The sequence below is a fragment of the Lemur catta genome, chromosome 17, assembly GCF_020740605.2.
Source record: "Lemur catta isolate mLemCat1 chromosome 17, mLemCat1.pri, whole genome shotgun sequence".
NCBI classification, from domain to species: Eukaryota; Metazoa; Chordata; class Mammalia; order Primates; family Lemuridae; genus Lemur; species Lemur catta.
The window spans coordinates 10801310-10827863 of NC_059144.1; the positions used below are offsets into that span (position 1 = coordinate 10801310).

General features: G+C 47.9%; 1 protein-coding gene across 2 annotated transcripts in view; it reads left to right on the top strand.

The window, feature by feature from the left end:
• The window catches only part of SLC24A3 (solute carrier family 24 member 3), a 457347-nt gene that overhangs the window by 335697 nt on the left and 95096 nt on the right, over positions 1–26554 (top strand). For both annotated transcript variants that reach the window (XM_045528345.1, XM_045528346.1), the window contains exon 6: positions 283–386. In XM_045528345.1, coding sequence (XP_045384301.1) covers positions 283–386 — 104 coding nt within the window. The remainder of the gene's footprint in view (positions 1–282; positions 387–26554) is intronic.

Genomic DNA, 26554 nt, shown 5'->3' on the forward strand with positions numbered 1-26554 from the left:
AAATGGGAATCCAGAGACCTCAACAAGCAGAGCATCCGCTTCCCCCTCTGCTGTTGTTTCATTTAAGTGATGCTTTCACTCTGTGTGAACTTGTCCCAGACCGGTGCAGATGCTCCCGTGGGACAGTCTCCCCTCTGTGGATCAGTAGGCTCCCTCCAGCCCTCAGCTGTGTCCTGTAGATCCTGAGAACAGTCTAACATTTATAAAAGGTCCCCCCACCCTGCCCACCTTGGAATGCAGCTGGGCCACAACAGCCAGGCTGACTTCGGGTCTGTGTTTCAGGGGTCTTCATCACCAAGGGCGACGTGGGAGTTGGGACCATCGTGGGCTCGGCCGTATTCAACATTTTGTGCATCATTGGTGTCTGCGGGCTCTTTGCTGGGCAGGTAAGGCAGACCAACGGCTTCTTTGTGGCAGTGGAACGTGACGTCTGGGGAAGGGGCGGGTGTGAAGTCCAGGCAGGGGAGTGTGCTGCTGGGATACAACCTGCATCAGGGCCCTGTGGTCTTGGGCAGTGGGGATTTGGGACCTCACGCCCCAGAAGGCCAGCCCAGCTGCAACTGGAAACGGTCAAGCTACCATTCTTTGGTCTTCATGCTGATGAACTATAGGTTGCCCAGGTCCACATAAATAATTAACCAGCTTGAAAGATGCACATTGCAAATTTGAAGCTGTCACACCCAAATTGATATATTACGGATCTGACCCACAGTGGCCTAAAACAATTTTAGGTATGATTTTGCCTCGGTGGAAATAGAATAAATGAGAAAGAAAGAGAGATAGGAAAAGGGACAACTTTTTCTGCTAAAAACAACATGCGGTCACTGTGGTTTGGGACACAGCCTTTATTGTGGATGATGGTTGGGCATTTTACTTCTGTGTATGCTTTAGCTTGCTTTGGGGTCACGAGGGCCTTGCAGGCCTGCAGTTTACCTGTGGAGACTATCCCACTGCCAGGGAGTGTCACGGGGTCCGTGTCCTTTAGGAATGCTGGCGTTGGGCGGCCGAGGCTGTGGTACGCTGTAGTACCTGAAGGTTTGCAGGGCTCGCAGCTGTTTTGCGAGCTCCGATATCCTAGTTTCTACATCGGAATTTTATGCAGAAACAGCACGATCCTGAGCTGTCTGCCCAGACACCCACAACCCCGAGTATCTTCTAGAGAAAGTGACTTCTGGAATCCCACGGAGGCAGCTCCACTTACAATGCTGAGAAACCTGATGGTCCTAATCACCGAGCAGCTGCCTGGATGTGGACGGGTGCTGTGTCCCGCTAGAAGCGGCTGGTTGGTTTGAAAGGCGAAGGGAAGGCCTGGGCAACCTTCTCCCACACGCTTTGCCAGGCGCCCTCGCCTTTCAGCAGCCTGTGGGGGCACCCGAGCCGCCCGATCACTAATGCAGACTCGAGGGTCTCCATGCAGGGTACACCCCACCCTGGTGCACCCTTGCTGCTCTCCATCGTCTTTGTCTGTGTCACCTGGTGTGACCGGCAGAGGGACACTTTCATGTCTTCAGGAATTGGCTCCAGGGCCCACAGGTGGATGGGGTCCCTCTGAGGCTCCTGGGCAGCTGTTTGTGTACGTGGTGACTGAGCTCTGCCCAACTTGCCAAACTGAATATTTTCTTTTCTCTTATCTTTTTGGTCAATGACCTCTTGTCTCAGATTTTGTGGACCCACAATATAGTGCTTTTAAAATCTCCTATAAGCATAAACATAGTACCAACAAAGAATAAGTCTCCGTCTTTGCCTTTGTTGCCGCTTGCACTTCCCTGGCACTTCCCTGGCTCTCCTCTGTCCTGGACGCCTGATATGTCCTTCCAGGGATGAATGGTCACACCCAGCAGAAGAGTCCACCACTGTTAGCACTCTCTTAATTAGCATTGTCACCACTAGCAGTATGATTATTAGCCTGGCCGTTATTAGTGTTGTCATTAGTTCATTAGTCATTTGTACCCGAAGCTTGGTTCAAAAGCAAGCCCAAAGGAGGAGAGATAATGTGAGGAAATGAGACAAATGACTGGGCAGTGTCTAGTCGGAGCCATGCAGCTAATTACTTATGAAGTGGCTTGAAGGCAAGTGCGGTTCGTCATCTGTTAGCAAAACAGCTCATCCCCAGCTTGGTTCAAACACCTACGTAAAAGGCAAATGGCTCCCTGAACTTCAGCAAATGCTGTTATCTGTCTCCTCACTCCCTCTGGAAGATCATCTGGCTCTTCTCACAACCCCGCGTGACCATGGTGACAAGTGACAACTATGACTGTTGGTAGAAGCAGTCCCCACCACGACTGGGTGCCAGCCCTTCCTTCTGACTTCCTGTCCTGTGCCCTCTTGGGGATTTGCAAGGCCATCCAGCTCTCTTTTTCAGGGTTTTGTAGAATCCCTGAAGTCTTTGCAGAAGAAGCAAAATGATGATTTAGAAAGAACATGGGCCTGGGAATCAGACTGGCCTGGGTTTGAGTCCCGACTCAGCCATTTGCTGGCAGTTGGTGAAGTTACTTAAGCCTCAGTTTTCTCATCTGCAGAGCGGGTCCAAGCACACCTTCTTCCCAGTGTGGCCGTAAGGATGAGCCATAGCATGTTCAGCATTAATAGCAGCTGGTTCACACGGTGAGTCGATAAGTTAGACACCGTTACCAGCTCTCAGAATATCAATCCCTGGGGTGCTAGACTCCAAATTGCACCCTAGATCACTGTGGTAATTTGACCAGCTGGTTGGTGAAATGTATCTGGCAATCAGGGCTGTCCACAGTTTAATTAAGAGCCACAGGACACACAGCAGAAAGGGAAGGGATGGTCAGAAGGGAGGGTCTTCTGAATGAAAACCAAAATGGGAGATGTTGATAGAAAGATGGTCTTGGAGGACTGGCGCCGCTTCTGTGATCAGTAAGAAATGAAAGCTGCCCCGCCTTACTCACTCCCAGGCAGGGGAGCTGGTGCAATGGAATGTTACAGCAAAGGCTGGACATTGGGAATTGAAGTGATTAATAAATCCAATCATAAGTCTCAGCATTGTTATGTTGATCCGCACTTTCGTTTGGCTGGGAGAATTACCAGCGAGTGCCCGTGGGTTCCAGCGGGAAGGCCTGCACATGACCACATCTGTTACCCATCTGAAATTAAAGGAATTAAGCTGTAAGGTTTGAGTTCCTGTCTCAACTAGGGTTTTGATGAATTCAATGTAATTAAATGTCTGCTGTATTTGCAGTTTGCAAACATAGCCAGCACTATGGTGTTCGCCTAAGGTACTTTGGGGAATTTTATGGGACAAGAAGGAAATTGCTTCTTAGAAAGTGGCTTATAGAGAGGTTTTTGGCATCACTGCAAGACACTTACAGGGCTGTGGTCCTACAAGTTTTCTTTATTTAAAAACAAAGAATAATAACAACAAACAGAAAATACCAAGCTTTTGATGCAACTTAATAATGTATTTTGCATATTGTATTGAAAGGACTTCATGCCAATTTTGTAAAACGACATACTTATGAATTTAAATCCACCATTCAGAGCATGTTAAGTTTTAGATGCATAACCACAAACAGCAAGTAAACAGTTTAACTGCATCCCAGATTAGGACTTCCATATCCAGGTTATTACAGGCCGGCAGATGGCTCCAGTTTATAATAAAGAGCTCCAACACCAGCTCAGGTGGCATCCTCAAAATGTGCCTGATGTTCATTGGCAGGGTCCATCTAATCTTGGCTGGGCTTGCCTTCCCAATAATGCCCTATCCATGCTGGCTCATTTATATAAACCCTAGCAGCACCCAGAGGTTGCATATCCGAATTGAAACCTGCCTTCACTAGAGTTTCCCCAGAAGAAGACTCCAGGCAAGGATTCGAGTGCAAGTAGTTCATTTGAAAGGTGATCCCAGGAAATGCTAGTGGGACACAGTGAGGTAGTGAGGCGGGCAAGAGAAGGCAGCCAAGGGGAGTGTGCTAGCAAGCAAGCTATCACTGTGGGCAACTGCAGTTTAATTCTTCTATGGGAACTGGGCAAGAATTTAGAAGGAGACCCACTAAGTTATTACTATCTCACATAAGGGGCAGGGGAGCTGGGGTATTTATCCACCAACTTCCATCATTCATTGCCTAAAGACTACTCTTAAGAAATACTAATTCTCCAGCATTCCAGCTTGCTGGGCACGGGCAGGGTGGACTTTAAGGCCCAGAGGACACCCCCAGGCAAAGAAATATAAAGGCCACAGTTGGAAGGACATGAAATGGTAACGATGGGGAAATCTGAGTGGGCCCATAAGGCATTCGCTACAAACTCAGAGTAAGGCTTTCAAATAAAACCACTGTTGGGTCTCACTTCATCTCCCCTGGTGAAGCATTGGTGCTAGGCAGACTATTCAGATCCAGGGCCAGGACATCTTGCATTTAGGGAATTTCCTCTAATGTTAAAAATAGCAGCTACTGTTTATTAAGCTTCTCCAACATGCAGGCACCACACTAGATGCTATATAAATATTTGTAGAAATACACTCACTGAGTTTTAAGACAGTATTACCCTTATTTATAGGTAAGGCAATGGATACTGGGGGATTCAGTGTCCCCCAAGTGGCAGGGGGTCTACCATGAGGTAGTTAAGGCTGAATTTGAGTCCACATCACTGTTGAGTGTAAAATCCATTCTCCTCCCACGTGGGGAATCTATGATTTATAAAAATCTCCAGCTGTTATTATTGCATTGTTATGATTAGCCTTAGATTTTGTGTTCTTTAGAAACTTGGTGTGTAGGATCTGGGGGCAGTGCAAAGAAGGGACACACCGGCACAATGGTGGTAACCCAAGGCCAGTGATGGAAGGACTTAGCGCACAGCCTAGGCCTGTCTTTAATCGGACAGCATCTCCCACGGCTGGGCTTCACTTCTACCATGCAGATGGAGGACTCAGGCTGATAAGCACAGTGAAAGACCCATAGACCACCCTGGGTCACCTGTACACCTTAGTCCCCTGCTCACTGCTCCCCAGACAAAACCCCAACACATCACCTGCCCTGTTCCAATTCTGAGAAACATCCAGGTTCCCCAAGAAGCTGAGGACTGAGGACAGGTGAGGCTGAAAACCATGCACCACATGTTTTGCCAAACCTAAAAATAGGGCCTGGAGGCCTCACATCCACCACAGGGAGAGAGATGAAAGTGCAAGGAAGAGAACGAGTGATCTGTCGAGAAACCAAGGGGGCAGGTGCAGCAGAAGGCCTCATACAGGAAGCAGGACGCTTTGATGTTTGAACCTGGGAGTAGCGAGAGAGCAGAGTTTGTGGTGCAGGAGAGAACCAAGGCCAGGCTCGGGTCCAGCTGGCGCAGTCACGGATCCTATCGCATCCAATAAAACTGAGTTTCTCCCAGTGTCTTCTGCAGGTGGCCTGCACCAGGAGGCAGATCCCTGTTAGAATGCAGATCCCCATCCCTAGTCCCAGCCCAACTGAATCGAAAGAGATCTGCTCAAATTCTTAGACCAAGCTTGGCCCTGGGCGAGAGGCAGCCCTCTGGCACTTGGCCCAGGCAGCATAAACAGTCCTTCCTCATTGCCCCAATCCTATCACTGACCACCTGCCCGAGGCTGACTCCCTCGCTGTCCCCTGGTAGTTTCTTTTCCTTGGCCATCCCACCCCCCACCCACTCAAGGCCTGGTCCTGATGGGGTCCCACCCCTGATGTTCCCCTGACAGATGCTGCTGTTCGTAGGCCCAGAGTACCATTAAGGTCACCTGCCCAGCTCTGCGTTGCTCTATTTTGATTGTCTCTACATCTTCATCCCAGATCTGTGTGTTAGCTTTGATTTTGACTCACAAAACTTATTTCTGACTTGTTCTACTTCTTTGAAATGATCTCCTGAAATCAGATCGGTTCTCAGATACACATGTAAATTAGTTCAGAGGCTTTCAGTTGCAGGTAACAAAAAATTCCACCTCTAACTGGCTTCTTAAATGAAGGAAATTTAGTGATGTCTCTGAAAAATACAAAGGAAAATGGACATCAGGTATGGTTTGATCAGGGCTGTGGCCCCCATTGTTGTGATTCTCTTATCTCTAATCTCCTCTGTTCCCTTCCTTAGACTAGTTTTCCTTTATGGCAGGAAATGGCTGTAGCAGTTTCAGGCCTTATATATACATACCACATTGAGCAGGAAAGAGAAAGAATGTCTCCTTGTCTACCCTACCTCCCAACCGCCACATAGCATCATCAAATATAAATCCTGTTGGCCAACTCAGGTCACCTGACTATCCCCAAACCAATCATTGTGGCAAAGGAACCAGAGTTACCCAATTGGTTTAGTTAGGTTAATCAAAAACCACCTACCCATTTCTCCCTTCCCTCCAGGGCTAAGAATGTAATAAGTCTCACCCCAAATACATAGATTTTGGTCCCTGGTTATTATAAAAAGCAGAGATAAATGACTATAGGACAACGCCTGTGCGGTATCACATGCTGCCTCAGCAGCTGCTTTCCCTGGGCTGGTATAACACAAATGATAAAATCACACAGATCCCTCATAGGCTTTGTGTGGATATATGCTTTCATTTTTTGGGGTAAATAATCTAGGAAAGGGATCACTGGGTTGCACGGTAGGCATGTTTGTAAAAAACTACCAAGTAGCTTTACAGAGTGGCTAAACCATTTTGTGTCCCCATCAAGAATATGTAGGTTTCTAGTTACTCTGCATCATCACCAACATTTGGTATTATCCATGTCATTTTGTTTTGTTTTCATTTTAGCCATTTTAGTGAGTATGAGTAGCATCTCATTGTGGTTTTGATTTGCATTGACCTGATGAGTCATGATGTTGAGCATCTTTTCAAGTGCTCACTTGCCATCTTTGGTGAAAGGTCTGTTTAAATCTTTGCCCATTTGTTAGAGTTTTTATCCTCTTCTTAGTCTGTTGTCCAGGCAGCCTTTAAATTGTTACACTCCGCCACTCCACTGAATCCTTCTGTCCAATTGATTTCCATTGCCTAATCAATAGAGTCGGGCCATTAGAAATGATTTAGAGTGATCGTGGCTATGTTTTATTAGTTTTGTTGCTTACATTTGGGTTTACAAGAGAGGTACTCAGAAACAGCACCCTTTGATTGTGCAAAAGAAAATGCAGAAGTCACTTCCCTTTTAGTCTGGCAAACCCAGGAGTATCAGTCACTGAGACCTGAGAGGCATCATTGCAGAAATGTGAAGAGGAGAAAGTAGGAGTCTCTGGTGGCTGAGGATGAACATTCGTCCCATGTAATTAAGTCTCACTTTGCTCCTTGAAAGTGAGTCTCAGGTCACTGCCTACGTCCTTGGAAACGGTGTCCTGGGTCCTGGCACAGACTTTCGATGTAAAAGGAGCCCAGGATCCTACAACCATCACAGCTGAGCACCATCCCAAAAGGGGAGTCCATCTTTGGGACACAAATGTCATTTCTTTCCGTGATGCACTGTCCCCGACTGTACCTCCTATCACAGACAAGAGAGGCTCTTTGCAGGACTCTGCCAAGTGTGTTCATGCCAAACTGAATCAAAGCCAGGGCCACCCCTTAGTAAAAACACGGAAAGAGGTGTAGACTGTGCAGCCAGGCCCCTCTCCTCTCATAGCAGCTGAACCTGAGTGAAAGGGTGTGTGGCGTGAGGACAGAGTCCGGCTGGCAGATGCTTGTCTTATGTCTGTCTTTAACAAGCACGTCTCTGGTGCTTACTGTGTGCCAGGCGCTGTCTCATAGTTGATCTTCGCAATAACTCTCTGACGATAACACTGTTTACAAAAGAGGAAACTGAGGCCCAGAGAGCTTAAGTAGAGTGTCGTCACAGAACGAGCGAGTTGGGAGGCATTAGGGGCTGCAGGGGTCCAGCCAGCAGCACAGACGTGGCAAGTTCTCTCCCTCCCGGCTCCAGGAGTCGAGTTAGACCAGAGGCCTTGCACATGGGGACTTGTGCCATGCTGCGGCCGTCCTCGCCCCTCCTTCACAGCTCAGCGCCATCCTAACACCAGAAAACTCACCTCGCCCAGAAGGCAGAGGGGCAGGATTGCATGAACAGGGAAGGGTGGGCCAACAAATGCCTCCTCGACCCCCAGCTGGAATGTGCATGTGGTCTCTGCTGAGCTCCTGTCCTTCCAGTGGGCCCTGGCTGCCTTGGGCTGGGCACGTCCACTCCTGAGACCTATAAGAGCTGCCAGGTGGGCTCAGGCACCCCCAGCCCTTAGCACAGGGGCCCCTCACCACCATGTCTACCCCTCACAAGCAGGCAGAGCCTGCATGCCAAACAAGGGGAGCAGAAGTATTCCACGCATGGCCTTCAAACTCCACCCTGGGCAAGATGTTCCTGTGATAAAAGGGAACACAGAGCGCCAGCAAGTCACAGAGGTGCATGTGCAGCAAACTGCAGGCTGCCACCTTCTGTGCCTTCAGCCCAGTGTCCACCAGAGAACTCTCTGGACTTGCCTCCTGTCAGCCCCACACACAAGGCACCGTGTGGGCTGTGAGAGAGCTGACCAGACTTCATGCTTTGCACCCAAGCAGCTACAGTCCAGGCGTCCATGACGTGAGCTACAGCCAGCACCTGAGGCCTGTGCCCACCCCGTGCATAAAATTGCAGGCCTGTCTTTTCACAATAACATTAATTAGAGGTGGTTGTCTCTTAGTCATCTGTGAATTTAAAGCCAGGGTAATAATTCATGGATTGTGCTATGGGGAAAAATGTATATTATAGTACTTTGGGCATTAACATTAACAAATGTTTACTGAGTGCCTATTATGTTCAAAGCATGGTTCTAGGTGCTGGAGAGACACCAGTGGAAAAATTGCATTGTACTAGTGAGCTGTGGGATGTTAAATATCCAACAAAGATGATAGCTTGGTAGGGAGGTAGGTGGATGGATGGATGGATGGATGGATGGATGGATGGATGGATGGATGGATAGAGGGAGGGAAAGCCAGATGGAGAGTGAGATATTAGGATAAAGGGATAGGGAGAAGATATACCGTGTCAAGTGATAGTCAATGCTATAAAAATAAAATAAAATAAAGCATCCTAAGAGTTACAGAAGGTGCATGAGAGAAAAGTTACTATGTTACAAAAGGTTTCCAGGGCAGGTACCTCTGTAAGGGCTGATAGTTTAATGAGGTGAAAAAAATACTACGACATGCTACTCTATAAAGAACATGGCACCATTTACAATACAGACCCTGATTCAGGTGCTGCTTTGATCATGAGTCACTCTGAGCAGAGGGAATGTGCCATCCCAAAAGATCCACAGCTGTTGCCCCTGGGAACACTGTGAAATGCTGGTCTCATAGCTTCACAAACTAGAGTAAGAAAACAGCAAGGCCAAGGGCAGAAGGAAGAGGCGTGTACAGTGACCATCAACAGTGAAATGCACGATGTGGCTGCAGAGATGTGGGGAATCTCCCTTCTGCCAAGAGAATGGCTGCGCCAGGCTGTGAGCCCCAGGGGGGCCCAGCCGGTCTCTGCCTGTCCCCCACTGTATCCGCAGCACCAAGGATAGTGTTGGCATGGTAAGTGCTCAGTCGGTCTTTGGTAAGGGCCTGGCTAGCTGCAAGGGAACTATTCCGTGGGTGCCTGGGTGGTCAGATGCATGCACGGATGCATGTCACAACTTGCCACCAGGTGTACAAGGTGAGTTGAAACAGCAGAAACTATGGGTAGAACTTAAGACATAGTCATGAGACAGAGTTATTGGTTTCATGTGGGCTTCCATTCACTGCCTAGTAAGTGTACGCATAGGGCACACAGAGGTGAACAAGACAGGAAAGGTCCCTGCCGTCCTACAGCTTGTAGACCCATCAAGAACACAGGCAAGGCGCATGTGAACCAATAAATGATCAAATAATAGAAAACAACAAGTTTGCGAAGGAAATGCATTGGGCAGTGGGTTGGGGGGACAGGCGGGCACGGTGGAGAGGCAGCTTTAACGAGGATGGTCAGGGGAGGGTCTCAAAGGACCCCAAATCATGAAGGAAGCTCCAGTGAAGATCTGGGAGTAGAAAGTCCCAGATGAAATAAAGAGTGAGTGGGTGTTCAGACAGGAACGAGCTTGACGTGTTTGATGGTCAAGGCTAGTCTGGAGTCTTGTGAACAAGTCAAGTGTGATTGAGAGAGAGAGGTCAGAGGGTGCCAGGGACACATCATGTCTGGCCTTGGTGTCATGACGAGGATTTGGGTGCAATGAGAAGCCATTGGAGGGTTTCGAGTTGTAGAGTGACATCATGAAATTTATATTATCAGAAAATCATCCCAACTACTCAGTAGAGAAAAGACCCTACAGGGGCAAGATGGTGGCAGGGGGAGCAGGTAGGAAGCCTATGGTGAGACTTGAGTGGAGTTTTCAGCAGTAAAGATAATAAGAAGTGGGGCTGAGCATGGTGGCTCACACCTGTAATCCTAGCACTGTGGGAGGCCAAGGTGGGAGGATCATTTGAGGCCTGGAGTTTGAGACCAGCCTGAGCAAGAGCGAGATGCCGTCTCTACTAAAAATAGAAAAAAAATTTAGCCCAGCGTTGTGGTGGCGCATGCCCATAGTCCCAGCTACTCAGGAGGCTGAGGCAGGAGAATCGCTTGAGCACAGGAATCTGAGGTTGCAGTGAGCTGTGATGACACCACTGCACTCTAACTGCGGCGGCAGAGCCAGACACTGTCTCAAAAAAAAAAAAAAAAAAGATAATAAGAAGTGGTTGCTGATTTAGAATATTTTTTTGGAGATGATACCAAGAGGTTTTCCTGATGAATTGGAATTGGGAGTGACAAAATGAGATAAATCATGCAAGACTTCAGGATCTTTGTCCTGAGCAATGCAAACAGGTTAAGGACCATTTGACTGTACAAATGAGTACAAATTGGCAGTGAGCAGTTAGGAGAGCTTGTCTTCAGAACCTAGACAGCCTACTATCCGATGCATTCGGAGGTCGACCATTGTGTGTCAGATCCAGAAAGTTAGTAGGGTCTCCGAAGTAAATGGTGAGATTGCATTTTGTGAATTAAAAGGTTGACAGCTATCTGTTATTCCCCAGCAGCCCTGCCCGACCTCGCCAAGCAGCCCCACCCTCTTGTGGAGCCATGACTCCTGGAGGTGGCTCTTGTGGTGAAAGTCCTGATTGGTTCCTTCTGGGACCTCAGACACGGTGACACCTAAGTCCTGGGTAGCCCCACCCATCTCCAGGTCAGCCTCAGTCTTTATGAATTTAAAATTGGCACCTAGGAGCTGCATAGACCCCTGGGATCATGATTTCACATGTGGTGAAGCAGATGTGAACAGTTGAAATCCACAGCATTTACTGCCATGTGGCTTGACCTGTCATATTCTCTGTCCCCTCCTTCCTTTCCCCACCCTTTCCCTGCCTACCCTAGGCCAGGCTAGAGCTTGGACATTTAATCAGATCCTACTAGGCTGCAGCACCGTCGGTGGGTCTTTATTCCAGGTTCTCTGAGCTCATGACAAGCCATATCTCTACTTGCTAACCCATCAGGCAGTAAGGACCTAGTTTGCAATTTTATTTTTAAAAATTTTTTATCAATAGATACCATCTGTACATATTTATGGGGTACATGTGAAATTTTGTTACGTGCATAGAATATGTAATGATCAAGGCAGGGTATTTAGGGTATCCATCACCTCAAGCATTTATCATTCCTATATGTTGGGAACATTTTAAGTCCTCTCTTTTAACTATTTTGAAGCATATGATACATTGTTGTTAACTGTAGTACGGTACTCGGCTATCAAACATTAAAACTGATTCCTTCTATCTGTGTGCTTGTTCCCATCAACCAAACTTTCTTCATCCCCCCACCCCCCGCCCCAATCACCAGCCACACACCCTGCCCAGTCTCCGGAATCTATCACTCCACTCTCTACCTCCATGAGGTCGACCTTTTTAGCTCCCGCATGTGAGTGAGAACATGAGGTATTTGTCTTTCTGTGCCTGGCTTCTTTCACTTCACATAACGTTCTCCAGTTCCATCTGTGTTGCTGGAAATGACAGGGTTTCATTCTTTTTTATAGCCAAATAATATTCCATAGTGTATATATACCACATTTTCTTTACCCATTCCTCTGTTGATGGACGCTTAGCTTTGCTATTGAGACTAGCGCTTCAGTAAACATGGGGGTGCAGGTACCGCTTCAATACTCAATTTGCAATTTTAAAACGGAGAATCGGGGAGACAACCAAAGCAAAGTTTGTGGAGTGTTTTTATTTTTTTTTTAAATACAACAAACCACTTTTATAGACCAATCCTTTTTATTCCAAGCCAGTCTCCTTTTATTTATGTGAAATAAGACATTGATGCCCTCCTGGTGCAGCGGCTCTTTCCTGCAGGGGAAATCCAACTCTCTGTTTAAATGGAAACCTTGAGCCTGGACCAGAGCCTGAATCTCCAAGTGAAAAAGAAACAAATGCCATTCACCTTTCCAGATGATGTGCAGACCATCTGGGGCAAGCAGAGGGCTCCTGTCCCCAGTGTCTGGCTTTCACTGGCAAAGTAAGATCAGGGAGAGGTCAACCTGTGGCTCTCCCTCCCCTGTCCCACCTAAGAGGGCAACTTACCTGGTGTGTGGCAGGCAGGGTGAGTTCCTCCCTCCCTCCCCCGTGGTGGATATATTAATACATGGGCTGCCACTCCCAGGAGATGGGAAAGAAAACTTGCCTCAATGCACTTTATTTGTTTGTGACTTTTTTTTCTGAAACTGTGGCTGCAGTTGGGGCATAGGAAACGAGAATTTGAGTACATGGAGTGGTACCAGCAGCTGGGAAATTCAAGGGCTGGGTGCAGCTGTTAGACAACATTAGACCGCTGGCTTTCATTATTTTAAGATCTTGGTCATTACCCAGTCAACCCTATTTTCCACTCTCTTGCTCGGTCTTTGATTACTGCAACATGCAGCTTCTAAAAACATGTGTCTCGGCCTCCCCATAGCATCTTTGCTCTTGTCCTTTCTTTAAAAGCAATATACAACTTTCTTCTGCTCCCAGTTACTATCTATTTTTATTTTAAATTAAAAACAGTTTTCATATTCATAGCTAATCTTTATTAGGATCTCAGTTGAGTCAATACAAACTTACATGTGTTAACTAGTTTAATCCTTATGTCAGCCCCGTGGTGTAGGTTCTGTGTTCTTCATTTTACAGATGCGAAAACAGAACCCAGAGAGGGAGGTTGAGAAACACGCAGGGAGAGCAGAGCTGAGGTTTGGAACGAGGCGCTTTGGTTCCAGAATTTGTGTCTTTACTCTCTGTGGGGTGGATTTCAGCCAATGGAGCAGAAGAGTGCATAGGGCTCCCATCGTGGAAGGTTGTAGAACACCTCTCATGGGTGAAGGAAGCGCCCATCCTAGACTGTCCAGAAACTGCAGAGACGGGGTGTCCTTGAACCTTTGTGTTTCAAAACTCTTACAGGCGGTGCTGAGACTGGCTCCCCAGGGGGTTATGTCCCGGTGAAAACAAAGTGATGCCTCCTGTTAGAAACTGAGACTCTGTTCTACGTTTATACATGCCCTGATTATGGAACTTAGGAGAGATTGAAATGTCGTGTGGGACTAAAGGGGTTTTGAGGCCCTGTCTGATGCCATTTCCTGAAACTGGGACACTGTGGCGCTGGGACATTCTGCAGCGTGGAGCCACAGAGGCCTCCCCTCTCCACCATCCATGATGGGTTCGTTCAGCCCATTCTGTGCTTGGTCTCCCTTCTCTCTTTGGGGAGAGTCCACTCTGTTTCAAGGACAAGGAGGAAAGATTGAGAGGGAAACAGGTTCTTATATGACCCAGGGGACAAAATCTCAGGGTGTCCCTGGTGAAATGTGCAGTTTCCTTTTTGGAAACACTTTGCTTTGGAGAGCTTGGCGTGCCTCGTGCTACCTTGTGAAGGCTCAGGGGCCAGGTTGAAATCTTTCTAAGAGATGAGAAGGCCTCAGTGCTGTTGGGCCAAAGTTGTGAACCAAGTCAGAAAACATGTGGCTTTTACCCGAGCAGGTAAAACCGCCCAGCAGTTAAATCCCAGAACACCTAATATGTGTCTTCATGTTTATATGAAGAGGGCTTCCGAGACCCTTTTCAAATGCCATCCAAAAAAAAAAGATGGCTCCACAATTTTCCGTAAACAAACAAGAATATCAAGCTAAAATATATTTCCTTAATTTCTATGACAATGAAAAAGAATTTCGCATGTCTGCCATCTCACATAAATAAAAACGGATTTTAATGAAATGCTACTCTACAAGTTTTAACCGAAGCAAATGTTTAATATAAGATGTATGGCTCCAATTCTGACCCTGGGCAGAGAGAGCGATTATAAATGTTACTCACATTGTACTGAAATGTACAAGCACTAGGCTAAGCTTGTCACTGGCTCTGGAGGCTGACTGCCCAAGTTCAAGTCCTGGCCTCCCCACATCTAGACTCTGTGAACTTCGGGAGTTATGTAACCTCGCTGTGCCTTAGATTTCTCATCTATTAAATGAGAATAAGAATGACATTGACCTGATAGGGTATGATGTTCAGATACATTTATATATGCCAGGCACCTAGCACACCCACTCGCCTTACCTTTGGCTTAGACTTCTGCCCAGCACAAGAGCTCGTGTGGGGTCCAGACTCACTTTTCCACGGAGCCCTCTTGCCCAGAGGCCCCAAGCCTATTTTCAGCTGTGCAGCTGCCTTCTCAGACATGCCCTGTCCTTTTGGCGCCCCTGATCTGGTCTGTACTGTGAGTACCTAAGCCCTGGCCAGCCAGAGCTCAAGGGGCTGGAATTCCCTTTATGTGGGGATCGGTACTTGCAAATGGGTAGGAAAAGCAATGGCCCCAGACCCTGTGTGCCTGCACCCTCCCACCTCCACTCTTGTGGGAAGGTCACAGACCAGGTGGAGATTGGGCTTCCCCCTTCCAACTCCTGCCCTCTTGGCAAAACCAGGAAGGTCGCCGATGCCATCCTGGTTTCTTTACAGAGAACCGAGGTTTGATGCAGCCCTTTCTCAGAGGGCCCTGAAAGGACTCGTGCCTGGGCTCCTGGGACCACAGAACATCCATGACCAGCCTTGCTGCAAGCCGGGATTGTGAATTCGAGTGTCCTGCAGGTCAGAGCTCATCAGTCCCTCCGTGCACACGCCCTCCTGGCCGGCTCCGGACCACAGTGCTGGGTTTTCCTGAAAAGAGGGGTGCGGGTCAATGTTCCTCTTAGAACAACCTGGTCAATATCCCATGCAGATAGCCTTGTTTCATAGAATCACAGCACTGAGCGTGTACATCTAGATTTTAGTTTAAATGGTTTACTTGAAATAAAAGGCTATCAGAAGATGACTAAGAAAAAGTAGGTGTCAGCCTTACTTCCCACTAATAATAATAATTGAAATAGTAATAGGAGTGTAGTAGCATTAATTTTAAAAGTTATTATTATTATTCCTGACATGTATCGATGGCTTCTGGGTGCTGTGCTGTGTTCTTTACATGTATTATTTTATTTAATCCTCCCTAGAGTCCCTTGAAGAAAGTATTATCAATGACCCCATTTTACAGATGAGAAAACAGAGGTGGAGCCAGTGGATGGCTTGGGAGAGCTTTCACCCACCCACTGCGCACACGAGGCCTGCCCCTGTGCTCACTCTAAAGATGTTCAGAGAAAGCCCTGTACCTTCTCCTTTGCCCAGACAGCTGGCTGAGCCTCTCCTTTATCAAACTTTGAAACCACAGCTGGTTTTCAGTGCCACCCAGGTGCGGAGTGTCCGGTCCAAACTTCAAACCAAAGTCTGGCCAACTCTAGAATCCAAGCTATACCGCACTCTGCACCGTTTATTCTAAGAGTCCCCATACTTGAAACTCCCCCCTTCACAAGCGTTAACATCCGCAGGGTTCTCTCTGCACATACACGAAACCCCTGCTCACTGCTCTGTGCCACAGGACGCACGTCCAAAGCAGATGGCAGAAGGCACGGTGGACCCCTGGCTCTCTCTCTGTGCCGATGGGTCAGCAAGCAGGTGTGCGGTGAGTTGAAAGCCAGTTCACATGCCCTGCGAGTGGGCCCCTCGCTGCCACCACCGGAAGCATCAGGTAGCCGAGGGGGCTTGTCCACACCTGGACTGTCCACAGCTGAGAAAGATCACTCAGAGGGAACCTGGCACGGCCACGGTGTGTGTGGAGTTAGGTCCTGGTAAAACAAGGCAGGCTTTCAGCCTCTTTGGAAATGTCACTCTGTTTAAAGCCCTGGAATCACACGGTGTGACACCAGTCAGGGAATCAAAGTTTCTCTGATGAAATCCCAAGTGTGATTTAGAAGCAAAAGGATCCTTACCCATAATTAAGTGTCTGGCCCTGATTTGGCCAAAATCAGGCCTGACTTAGCAATTCCTGAGTCCCGGGCTTAAATTCCGTGGGGATTTTGGTCTGAGCACTCCTGGCCACACCTTGGCACCGGCCCACTAACCAGGCACCTCAGCAGGGGATGAAGGTATATGCTGAATGCTTGCACCTCCAGTTCCATGTACCCTAATTTCTCTCCTTTTCCAAAGAAAAGAACTTGATGTGGAATGGGGGTTGTTAGTGGATATTTCTGGGGTTGTTTGCCTGCTCTCGGTGCTCATGTATCTAGTGGGCTCCATCAGAGATGGAATCAATGAACTCCATAAATAGTCCAGAATGACTTCCTATTTGTGACCAAATCCTTCCTGAGTCTGAACACCTGTTTGCCCAGCAGGCTGGCTGTTGTCAAACCACTTGGCAGTTGTTTGAAAGCAGGAAGTCTTTTCTCCATAAGAAGAAAGAAGAGGCTTCCTATAGCTTTCAGAGTCTGGGTACATATTTTCCCTTCAGTTTTTTTTTTTTTTTTTTTTTTGATCCCTTAAATTCTTTGTTCATTTTGGAGCTAAGTGTGCTATCACCAGCCTTGGAGGCATGGATGCACGTGATCCACAAAAACGCTGTGAATTCCTGGGGTGCCAAGTACAGCTGTCCCAGTGCCTCGGTTCACGCCGAGCCCGGGGCATGTGAGAACAGCTGGGCAGTGGCCTCTGTGGTCTCAGGGTCTGCGCTGAGACCCGTCACTCACAGGTCTATGTAAAGCCTTCCAAGGGGAGCTCAGGGCTCCAGTGCCGTTGTGTCATGGCGGGCAGCAGAGGTCTCGACAATCCCCAGATAGCACCAGCGTGGTCCAATCACTGACTCCATCAGGGAGTATTTTCTGAGTGACAGTTCCAGGGCTTGGGGATATGGTGGTGATCAAGACAGGGCAGGCCCCTGCTCCCGAGGCTCTCATGTGCCAGTGGAGGGAAGACAGGTGGTCGGCAAGAAAAACAAATCAACAAGGTCATTTCAGATAGGCGTGGTCTGAAGAGGCTAAAATAGGGCAACGTCAGTGTCTAGTGGGAGTGGGGGGTGGAATGGGACCACCACGGATGGGGAGGGAACAAAGGCCTCTATGAGCGGGGAAATTGGGGGCTGAGATCTGCCTGGTTTCAGGGGGAGCCATTGAAGACCTAGAATGTTCCAGACAGAGTGAATTGCTGGGCAAAGACCCTGAGGCAGGAACAGAGGGGCCCAGTTAGGGGAGCAGAAAGAGGGCTCGTGCTGCTGGAGAGTGGGGGTGTGGGGGGAGTTGGGGGCTGGGCAGGGCTGGGCCGTGGGGGGCATCCTGAAGACCCTGGTGGGGGGCTGGGGTGCAGTCAGGACGATGTTCCAGGAACTTGCAGTCCTTAGGGCAGTGCTCCTGGTGAGACGTCACAGACAAGGGAAAGGAGCCAGAAGTCCAGGTGTTAACCTGGATCTCTCAAGGTGGCAGATAGTCCTAAACCAGTGTAATGTCACATGGGCAACATCCACAACATGACCTGAGTGTGGGTCTCCACCAGAGCCATGGAGAGACGCCCACAGTTCCTCCCTGCCTGCCCTCTCCTCTCAGGGCTCTGTGTCCGCACTTCAAAGCACGCCCCTGCCCTCAGCCTGTGTTGCATTCCCGAAAGATCACGCAGGTGGTTAACCGTAACCACCTTCTCCTCATTTTCCTGTTCCAAACCTTGTCCTTTTTCCTTCAACTCTCAGCATCCCCCTCTGACCAGGTGACCCTTTTGATTAGCCGGCCCTGGGCTCTGGTATTTGCCACCCTAACCCCACCCCGGGGACTGTTCTCCCTCCCCTCCCATGCCCCGCAGTGCTGCACTTGTCTGACCTCGGTGTATGCTATTTCCGGGTACAAGAGTTAAATGGAGAGGTCGAGCTTGGGTGCTGAAATGTTGGAATTTGGTTGGACTGTCTGGAGGTATATTATGAACAGCAGGTTAGAATATTTGAAACTGGGACTGTCCACAGGGTTCTTCCTCCTTCCATCCTTCAATAGCATCTCACGGGCGTTTCTTTTGAATTATAATTTCTCAGATTTCTACTGAGATTGAGCTTCCCTTTCTTCCCAGACTCTCTCCATGGTACTTAAACTGAGTGTCACCACAGTTTTACAGCTTTCCCTGGACTAGATGGCCTACATCCTAATGAAAGGGGACAGGTTTCACTGAGCACTAGGCACTGAACAAGAGGCATTGCATGGGCCAGGCATGGTGGCTCAAGGCCTATAATCCTAGCACTTTGGGAGGCCAAGGTGGGAGGGTCATTTGAGATCAGGAGCTCAAGACCAACCTGTGTGAGATCCAGTCCCTTCAAAAAACTTTTTTAAAAATTAGCTGGACATTGTGGTGCACACCTGTAGTCCCAGCTACTTCAGGGGCTAAAGTAGGAGGATCGCTTGAGCCCAGGAGTTTGAGGCTGCAGAGAGCTATAATGATGCCACTGCACTCTAGTTCCGGGTGACAGAGTGAGACCCTGTCTCAAAAAAAAAAAAGGCATTGCATGAATTTCGTTGTCTAGTCCTTATAATAGCATTGACATTGAGAAATGAGGACATTTGGCCAAGATGACATCCCATTGACCCCAGCCTCTGAGTATGCAGGCATTTTTGTTCCCCTTCCACACTGAGCAAGGCTGATCCAGGTAACTAATAGTATTTGTGGAAATGGTGGTGTGTGGCTTTTGAGGCTGCCCATATAAGGTATTGCAGCTTCTGCCTCCCTTTCTTTGTTGGATCCCTCGCTCTGGGCGAAACAGCAGCCATAGTGTGAGGACATCCAAGCAGTGTCGTGGAGAGGTCTACGTGGTGGGAGATGGAGGCCTCCTTCCAGTAGCACAAACTTCCAGGCATGTGAGTGAGCCAACCTAGAGCAGATTCTCCAGCTCCAGTAAGTCATAAATTACTGTGGCCCCAATTAACATCTTCACTGCAACCTAATGAGACCTTGAACCAGAATGACCCAGCTAAGCCACTTCCAAATTCCCGATTCTCAGTAACTCTGTGAGATAATAAATGTTTATTGTTTGAAGTTGCTAAGTTTGGGGATAATTTGTTACTAATACACTAAAAGTTGCCCCACTTGACAAAAGACAATGCAAACACCAAGATGTCAGAGATTTGCCAGTAAATGGAAGAGCCAGGAATTGGACCCACATCTGTTTCACGGGAACATCCATGCTCTCTCCTCTTTGCATTGCTGCCTGTAGCATCTGACTTTTGATAAGCAAATAATGTCAGGAAAAGCAGCAGGTCACATTGGCTTCATCGCAATCCCAGAATGGCCCTGGACTTCAGGAACTCCCAGAAAATGTGAGATGGTCAAAGACCACGCAAAGAGATGATTTTCGCCATTTGTATGAAGTGTTTGATTGACCAGATTTAATTAAAGCTCTGTACTCACCCAGTTCAGCCACAGCTGTCTGATGTCTAAAGGCTTTTACACTGTTTATTTCCAGTTCTTTCTCTTGTGATTTTTTAAAAATCACTTAAATCCACTGACTAAATAGTCTGTTTCCAATTAAGACTTCTACTAAGCTTTCTCTACAAAAGAGGTTTTTCTTTTCTTTTCTTCTTTTATAAAATGCAGTCTTGCTGCTAGAACATAATAGCAACGTATGAGTTTCTGAAGCTGAAATCAACTGATTCTTAGGATTGTTAGCAATGTATCCCAACTGCCATTGAGAGATGAATGTCAGCCCCACCAGCCTGCAGTATGAATTTCTGCTGCATTTGCTCATGCAGAGCCATAACATGTGCTGTCTTCCTTCTGCAAGGATGCTCTTCCCAGCAGAAACTTTCTGACATTTACCCTCAGAGTCTCTGTTTGTTTAGTGACCTGATTTTTCGACATCTTCCCCAGCAAGTCACAACCGCTGATTTTAAGCTTCAGTTTTCCCCACGAATCAATCCACTGAACTTGCCAAACCAAAAGAAAACTAATAAAATTTAATAGCATTGAAAAGAAAAACAAATTATACCTATCAGACTGCTTTTTTTTTTTTTCCTAGCTCCTCTACTCAAGTGGTTTAGTAGGACTCGAAGGGAAGAGGTTGCAGCTCACGTGTCCTCCCTGCTCTGAATGGCTATGCTCACCTCTTGACGCCTAGCCCTAAATTCCTAGTCTGGGAATAGTCCTTCTAAAAGCCCGGAAGCATCCTCGGCTTAGGCTTCATGATGTTCCCCAGCTGGACTTGCTGTTTAGCCAGATTGAGCAGCTAAGCAAAAGAAAGTCATCCAAACCAGCTGCTTCCCACGCTTTCTCTCCCCGGGGCCTGTGGTAGCGTGATAGTTATCCTGGGGTGCAGGTGAGGCAGACCTGCCCACTTGGGTTGCACGTGAACACGCTACCCTCTGGCGCGTGTAGGATTGTCACGTTCCAGTTACTGCTTGCCGAGTGCTTAGAGGCTTCCAGTATGGGGAAGGGTGACTTAGATCATTTAAATGAGCTTCTCTTACAGCAGGAATGATGCTGGTTGACATTGGCCCAGGCAGCGCCCATAGAAGTAATAGCAGTTGGTATTGATTTCATCTTTCATTCCATAGCTCACGGTGTTTAAAATGTCTGGTGCTGAAATGCAGAAACACATTTTTTGCAGGGAGGGTTAGGTGCCAGTAAAGCTCTAAACGTCTCACTAAATTTGAATCTGGACGGCTGCTTTGCAAATGATATTCATCTGACTTTAAGGAGTGAATTTTTGAAGCTCAAGGAAGTAATCTTTGCTCTGTCCACAAGTGTAAATAGGAAGCGTCTGTGCCTCCCTCACGTGTAGGAGGGAGGTCAGAGGGGCAGGGACTCAGAGGACTGAGGATGCAGCGGGAAGAAAGCTGGGCAAGGTCATGAACCTCAGAAGCATGACCAAGGCATTGAAGGATGTAGGAAAGCCAAGGTCAGCCCCCCATTCTGCAGATGAATGAACTGATGCCCAGGAGGGAGCGTGCCCCATGCAGGCCCACACAGCCTGTAACTGCCAGACCAGGGCTCGAACCCCACTATCCCGTGTCACCCCCAGCCGCCTTTGACCACTCCAGTGCATATGTGGACAGTGTGCGACCAAGCTGTGCTTTGCACCTGGTTCACCTGTGGACGCTTGTCTCCCTGCAGCCCCTCGGGCCCCTCTATGAATCAATGAAGGGATGCATAGGTGTGGCAGAGAGACGGATGGGTCACTGGGTCCAGATGGTCATCTTCAAGGAAGCCACCAAAAATATGAGTCAACTCACAGATATTCTTTGAGAGCCCATAACATGTGACGTGCCTCCTTCTCCTGCCCCCGATCCCCAGTGGAAACTGATTCTTCAAATTCCCAAAAGATCTCTTCCCAGACACACATCCAGTGAATTTGTCCCACTTTCCTCAGCTCCCCTCTCCAGAACACTTTCTGTCTCCTGAAACCCCTCTTCTCTCACCCCCAAATGGTGACATTCCTCTCCCACAGAGCCGCCCGTGGCCACATCCCCCCAGATGGGGTGGTCTCATCTAATCTCATGCATTAGCCTCCTCCTCTGGGCACCCCACTCTTTATCCCTGGCCTTGACTTTCTCCTATCCACAGGACTTAGTTTCCAACTGGCTGCCAGATCTTTCCCAGCTGGGTCTTCTGAGACTGCCTCTGATTCAAGGTCTAAACTTTGAGCGAAACCCCTTGCTCATTAGCCTACTGTTCCACTTGAGTTCTCCAGGCATGCTGGCTGCACCCCTGTGGTTGCTGTCAGTCTCGCGTTGAGCCTCAGCCTCATGGCAGAGCCTCCACATCCAGCCTGCTGTCAGACCTGATCCGGTCTTCCATCACAGCATCTCTCATCTGCCCCTTACTTTCCAAGTCCATTGCTCCATCCAACCCGGACATGCACTCTTGCTCAACTGGACAGCCAGAGTCCCCTCACCCCTGTCTGTCTGCCCTTTATCCTCTGCTCCTGCAAATCCATTTTCACACTGATTAGACTTCTCAGGCCTCCACTCTGACCTCCCCTCTTGCCTGCAGGGCCCCCTTTGACAGTCACATCCCAGTTGCTCTTTCCTGCGTCTGGCTTTTTCCTGTTCACATTCACAGCAGAACTGAACCACTGTTTGTGTCTGACCTTCATAGTCTTACCTCTGTGCATGAGATTATACATGTGTTGTTCCTCCTAGCTGGGATGACCTCCTTCATCTCTGTTCTCTCCGTACCATCCCCCAATTTTAAAAGTGCAGTCATTTTTGTCCTTCAAGATTGTATTCAATGTCACCTCCTGCAAGAAGCCTTCCCTGATTGCTCCAGGTGAACATAATCTTCTCTCCTTTGAACTCTCATAGAAATCTTTTGGTTTTATTTCCTTATTCCTGTGGACAGATGATAATCTCTAAAAGACTCCCAGACTTACCAATCCAAACTGATTCTTCTGGTATTTGCTTTCTTTGATGATGGTGACATGAGGGTGAGGATTTAGAAAAAAATACATAAACATGAGACTATTAATTCTCAGCATAATATTTAAATACACATTCAGGACAACAGGAAATGTGAAGTCACAGGTTGGTAAATGATTAACTGCCATATGAACTGTATAGACTTCAAGATCCCAATGCATGATTCTACAGCACGAGTTCAAGTTGGTCCTTTGATGTCTGTGCCATTGGCTGGAGTCTTCAGCATGCACAGTTCTGTGAAGAAGCATAACTAAGTCAATATCTTTTTTACACAGGTTAGCAATACCTGCTTCATGTTTCAAGGATGCTTTGGTTGTTTCTATAGAATCACCATGTCACAAAAAGGCTTTAAAATAGAAGAATAACAATATTTTTTTTAAGTGGACAAAAAAGAGAGTATATTGTGTGCTGGAGCCAGGGGTCCTGGTCGGTCTGAGCACAGTATTCATTATCGGAATCACTGCCATTGGCCATTACATAGGGAAGCAAAGTTGTCAAAACTCACAGTGTTGGCCAGGAGCGGTGGCTCACGCCTGTAATCCTAGCACTCTGGGAGGCCGAGGCGGGCGGATCGCTCGAGCTCAGGAGTTCGAGACCAGCCCAAGCGAGACCCTGTCTCTACTAAAAATAGAAAGAAATTATCTGGACAACTAAAAATATATATAGAAAAAAATTAGCCGGGCATGGTGGCGCATGCCTGTAGTCCCAGCTACTCAGGAGGCTGAGGCAGGAGGATTGCTTGAGCCCAGGAGTTTGAGGTTGCTGTGAGCTAGGCTGACGCCATGGCACTCACTCTAGCCCGGGCAACAAAGTGAGACTGTCTCAAAAAAAAAAAAAAAAGAAAAGAAAAAGCAATTCACAGTGTTCACTAATGAACCGGCCACTTTATGAACACACCCCCCCATATGTGTTTCCTTACTTAACAATGGCCCCTCTTCCTGTCCATTGCATCAGCCTCTTTGTCCAGTTTATGGCTATTTGTTGTAACAGCCCATAAAAATGCAAACTCACTGCAAAGTGTAACAAAAAATCTGGCAAAGACAGAGGATTTTGTGAAGTGGACGTGTTGGAGGATGGCTCCGTCCCACGCACAAAGGCGTTAATGAACAAGGTTCTCACAACGGAGGAAGAAAAAAGCCGGGCAATAACCCAGGTCCTACATCCTCCCAAAGAGAATGATTCAATATTAAAGGATTAGGACAGAGACTTGGAAAACTTGATGAAATCCTTGAATATTTTCCCTCAAAACTCTCTTTATGACCATGTGGAAAAATAAAATATGAAGGAAGGGGCCGAGGGTTGTTATCTCATGCCTTCCTACCATTTTATGGGCAAATTACACCAAGGAACAATCAACTTGTTCATTCTTACAAACAGGGCATGGTTGCTCGTAGAACCGAAATTGTGGGAGAAACATTAGGCTTAAGTATTTTATTTTTCAAGACAAAATCTCAATGAAACCATTTTTTAATTTATACAACCTACCCCCATTTCAGGCGGTTTATATGAAGACGTCTCTCCTCTACCAGCTATCCTCGTGTCTATGATGTTTAAATAATGCAAGAAGTTTTTTTTCTCTGAAAAAGGACTTTGAGACCAAAAAGGGTTTCATTTGGGAGTCTCTATATTCCTGTGAGTCAAATGGAAGTGGTGACAGTAACTGGGCTTTGCAGTGTTTGCCAACAAGCTGCACAAGCATCCATCCATGTTGGTCATAACCACAAATCCTGCACTTGTACTCACCGAGTCGACATGTCTTGAATTGCATACCAGGGACCTCGGGTAGAAAACTGCTCATTTGTTTTCTTTATGAGCTAGCTATAGTCCATCACTCCAATCCTGGTGAAATAAAGCTTTTCATGAAACTTGGTCCTTTTTTCCTTATTTTTTGTTCCTATTTCTTTTCTCTCCCTCCCCTTTCTTCTTCCTTCTCCTTCTGCCCATCCTCCTCCTCTTCCTCCTTATTCTCCCCCACCTTTTGTCTCTTTTGGTTTTCATTCTGTTTTATACCAAATATTATTTCATTTACACAGATAAATATTGGGATCTTCTAGTTGCAATTTCTCTTCTCCAAGGTATAGAACATTAATGCTAAAATGAACCTGGGAGAAGATCTGGCCTGCCCCACTTTGGCCGAGAGACACAATGGTGGGGCTGAACTGGGGCCCCCACACATGCATGGTGCCAAGCCCGTCCCCTCGGTAGCCACCTGCCTGAATCCAGGTAGGGGTGGTCATGGAGAGGAATGACAAGAATCTAGGGACACCAGACCTTGGGGCCTTTTCCCCATGTCCAGTTTTGTGTTCCCCAGAAGTAGACCCTCAGACAAAGGTTCCAAAGGAAGTAAGAGATTTGGCAAGACTGGTGGAGAGTGGGATGAAGAGACAAAGCAGAGAAAGAGGCAGCCAGGGCAAGTTATCAAGCAGGTCACTGCTCTGATCAATCCCATCCGGGAGCTCTGGGAGGCAGTGGGGAATACACACTTCCGAGTGACACCCCTGAGGGGTGGGGAGCTGGGTGTCCACTGGTGGAGAGCTGTCCCCTGAGGGTGTGACTTACCAGCAGAGCCAGCCTGCCCCATGTGAGGGCAGAGCAGGATCAGGCAGCCAGAGGACACTCGGGCACAGTCACAGGCCCCGGCCGCCCAGCACACCTGTGTGGGAATGGTTGTTACGGACGAGACACAGCAGGAGATGCAGGCTGTGCGTGCCACGCTCCAGATCACAGGGACACACTGCAGAGGGCACAGCGTCCACTCCTCCATGCTCAGGTGGGAAGATACTGGCTTTATAGATGCCAAATTCCCTTTTCAAGAAGGATGGGAGGAAGGGGGAGCTAGGACACCAGGACAGACCTAGATCCAAGTGACTGGCTCCCTCCCAGAAGGAAGCCTTTGGGGCAAGTCTCATCAATGCACTAAATGCTGCAAATTCAATAGCCCGTCAAACTAAATTTGGGATAAAAGGCGAATCTCATTCAGCCTGTCTCCACTACAAGATTCCACACTCCTCTGCCTTTTTCTCAGTCCTTAGAGAGAAGGCTAAATCTATCACTGGAATGGTTCTTGGGACTGAGAAGAAAAGAAGTGGCTGTAACCTGCTGAGACATTCTTTGAAGACAGGAATCGAGCTGATACCTCAACCAGATTCCTGAGTCCTTGCCCAGGACTCTCCAAGCAGAGCAGACCATATGTAAATTGTCCCCATTTTCATCCATAAAACCACTGGGCAGATGCATGGAAACGGGAAAATCCCCCTGGCTGCAGCAGAGCCTTCGGTCAAAGCCGTGACCGCTCCATGGGCTTTGTTGACCTTCAGGACTCGAGGTAGCCTTTTCCTCTTCAGCTGCCCTTCCTCTTACCAGAACTTCTTCTGGAATGGAGATATATAAGCTGTAGGATCTTAGGGTTCAAAGGGAACATTAGAGACTGTTGAGTCCAGATTTTCTCCCAATACAGTATTCCCTGAAGGGGCTCTCGGTCCTCTTCACGGGTGCTGCTCTTGCCAAAGCCCCCTGTGGCCCCGAGTGGGTGAGTCTAACGCTGATTCTCAGCCTTTGCCTCCTGGACATAAAGCAGCACTTGGCGCTTGCTCGCTCCCCCTGGAAACATTTCTTCCCTGGCCTCGGGGCTCCACGTGTCCCTCTGTCCCCCTGCCCCTGCCCAGTCTCCATGGTGGGATTTTTCTCATCTCCCCACTGTCGTGTTGTGTTCTGTCTTCTGATGATGTCCCCTTTTCGTTCCACGCTTGCTTCCAGGCCGTGGCTTTCCATACTATATATGCACTGCCCTGACATCTGCACTGCACTGCTCCCCGAAGTCCCTCCTGCCTTTCCAAAT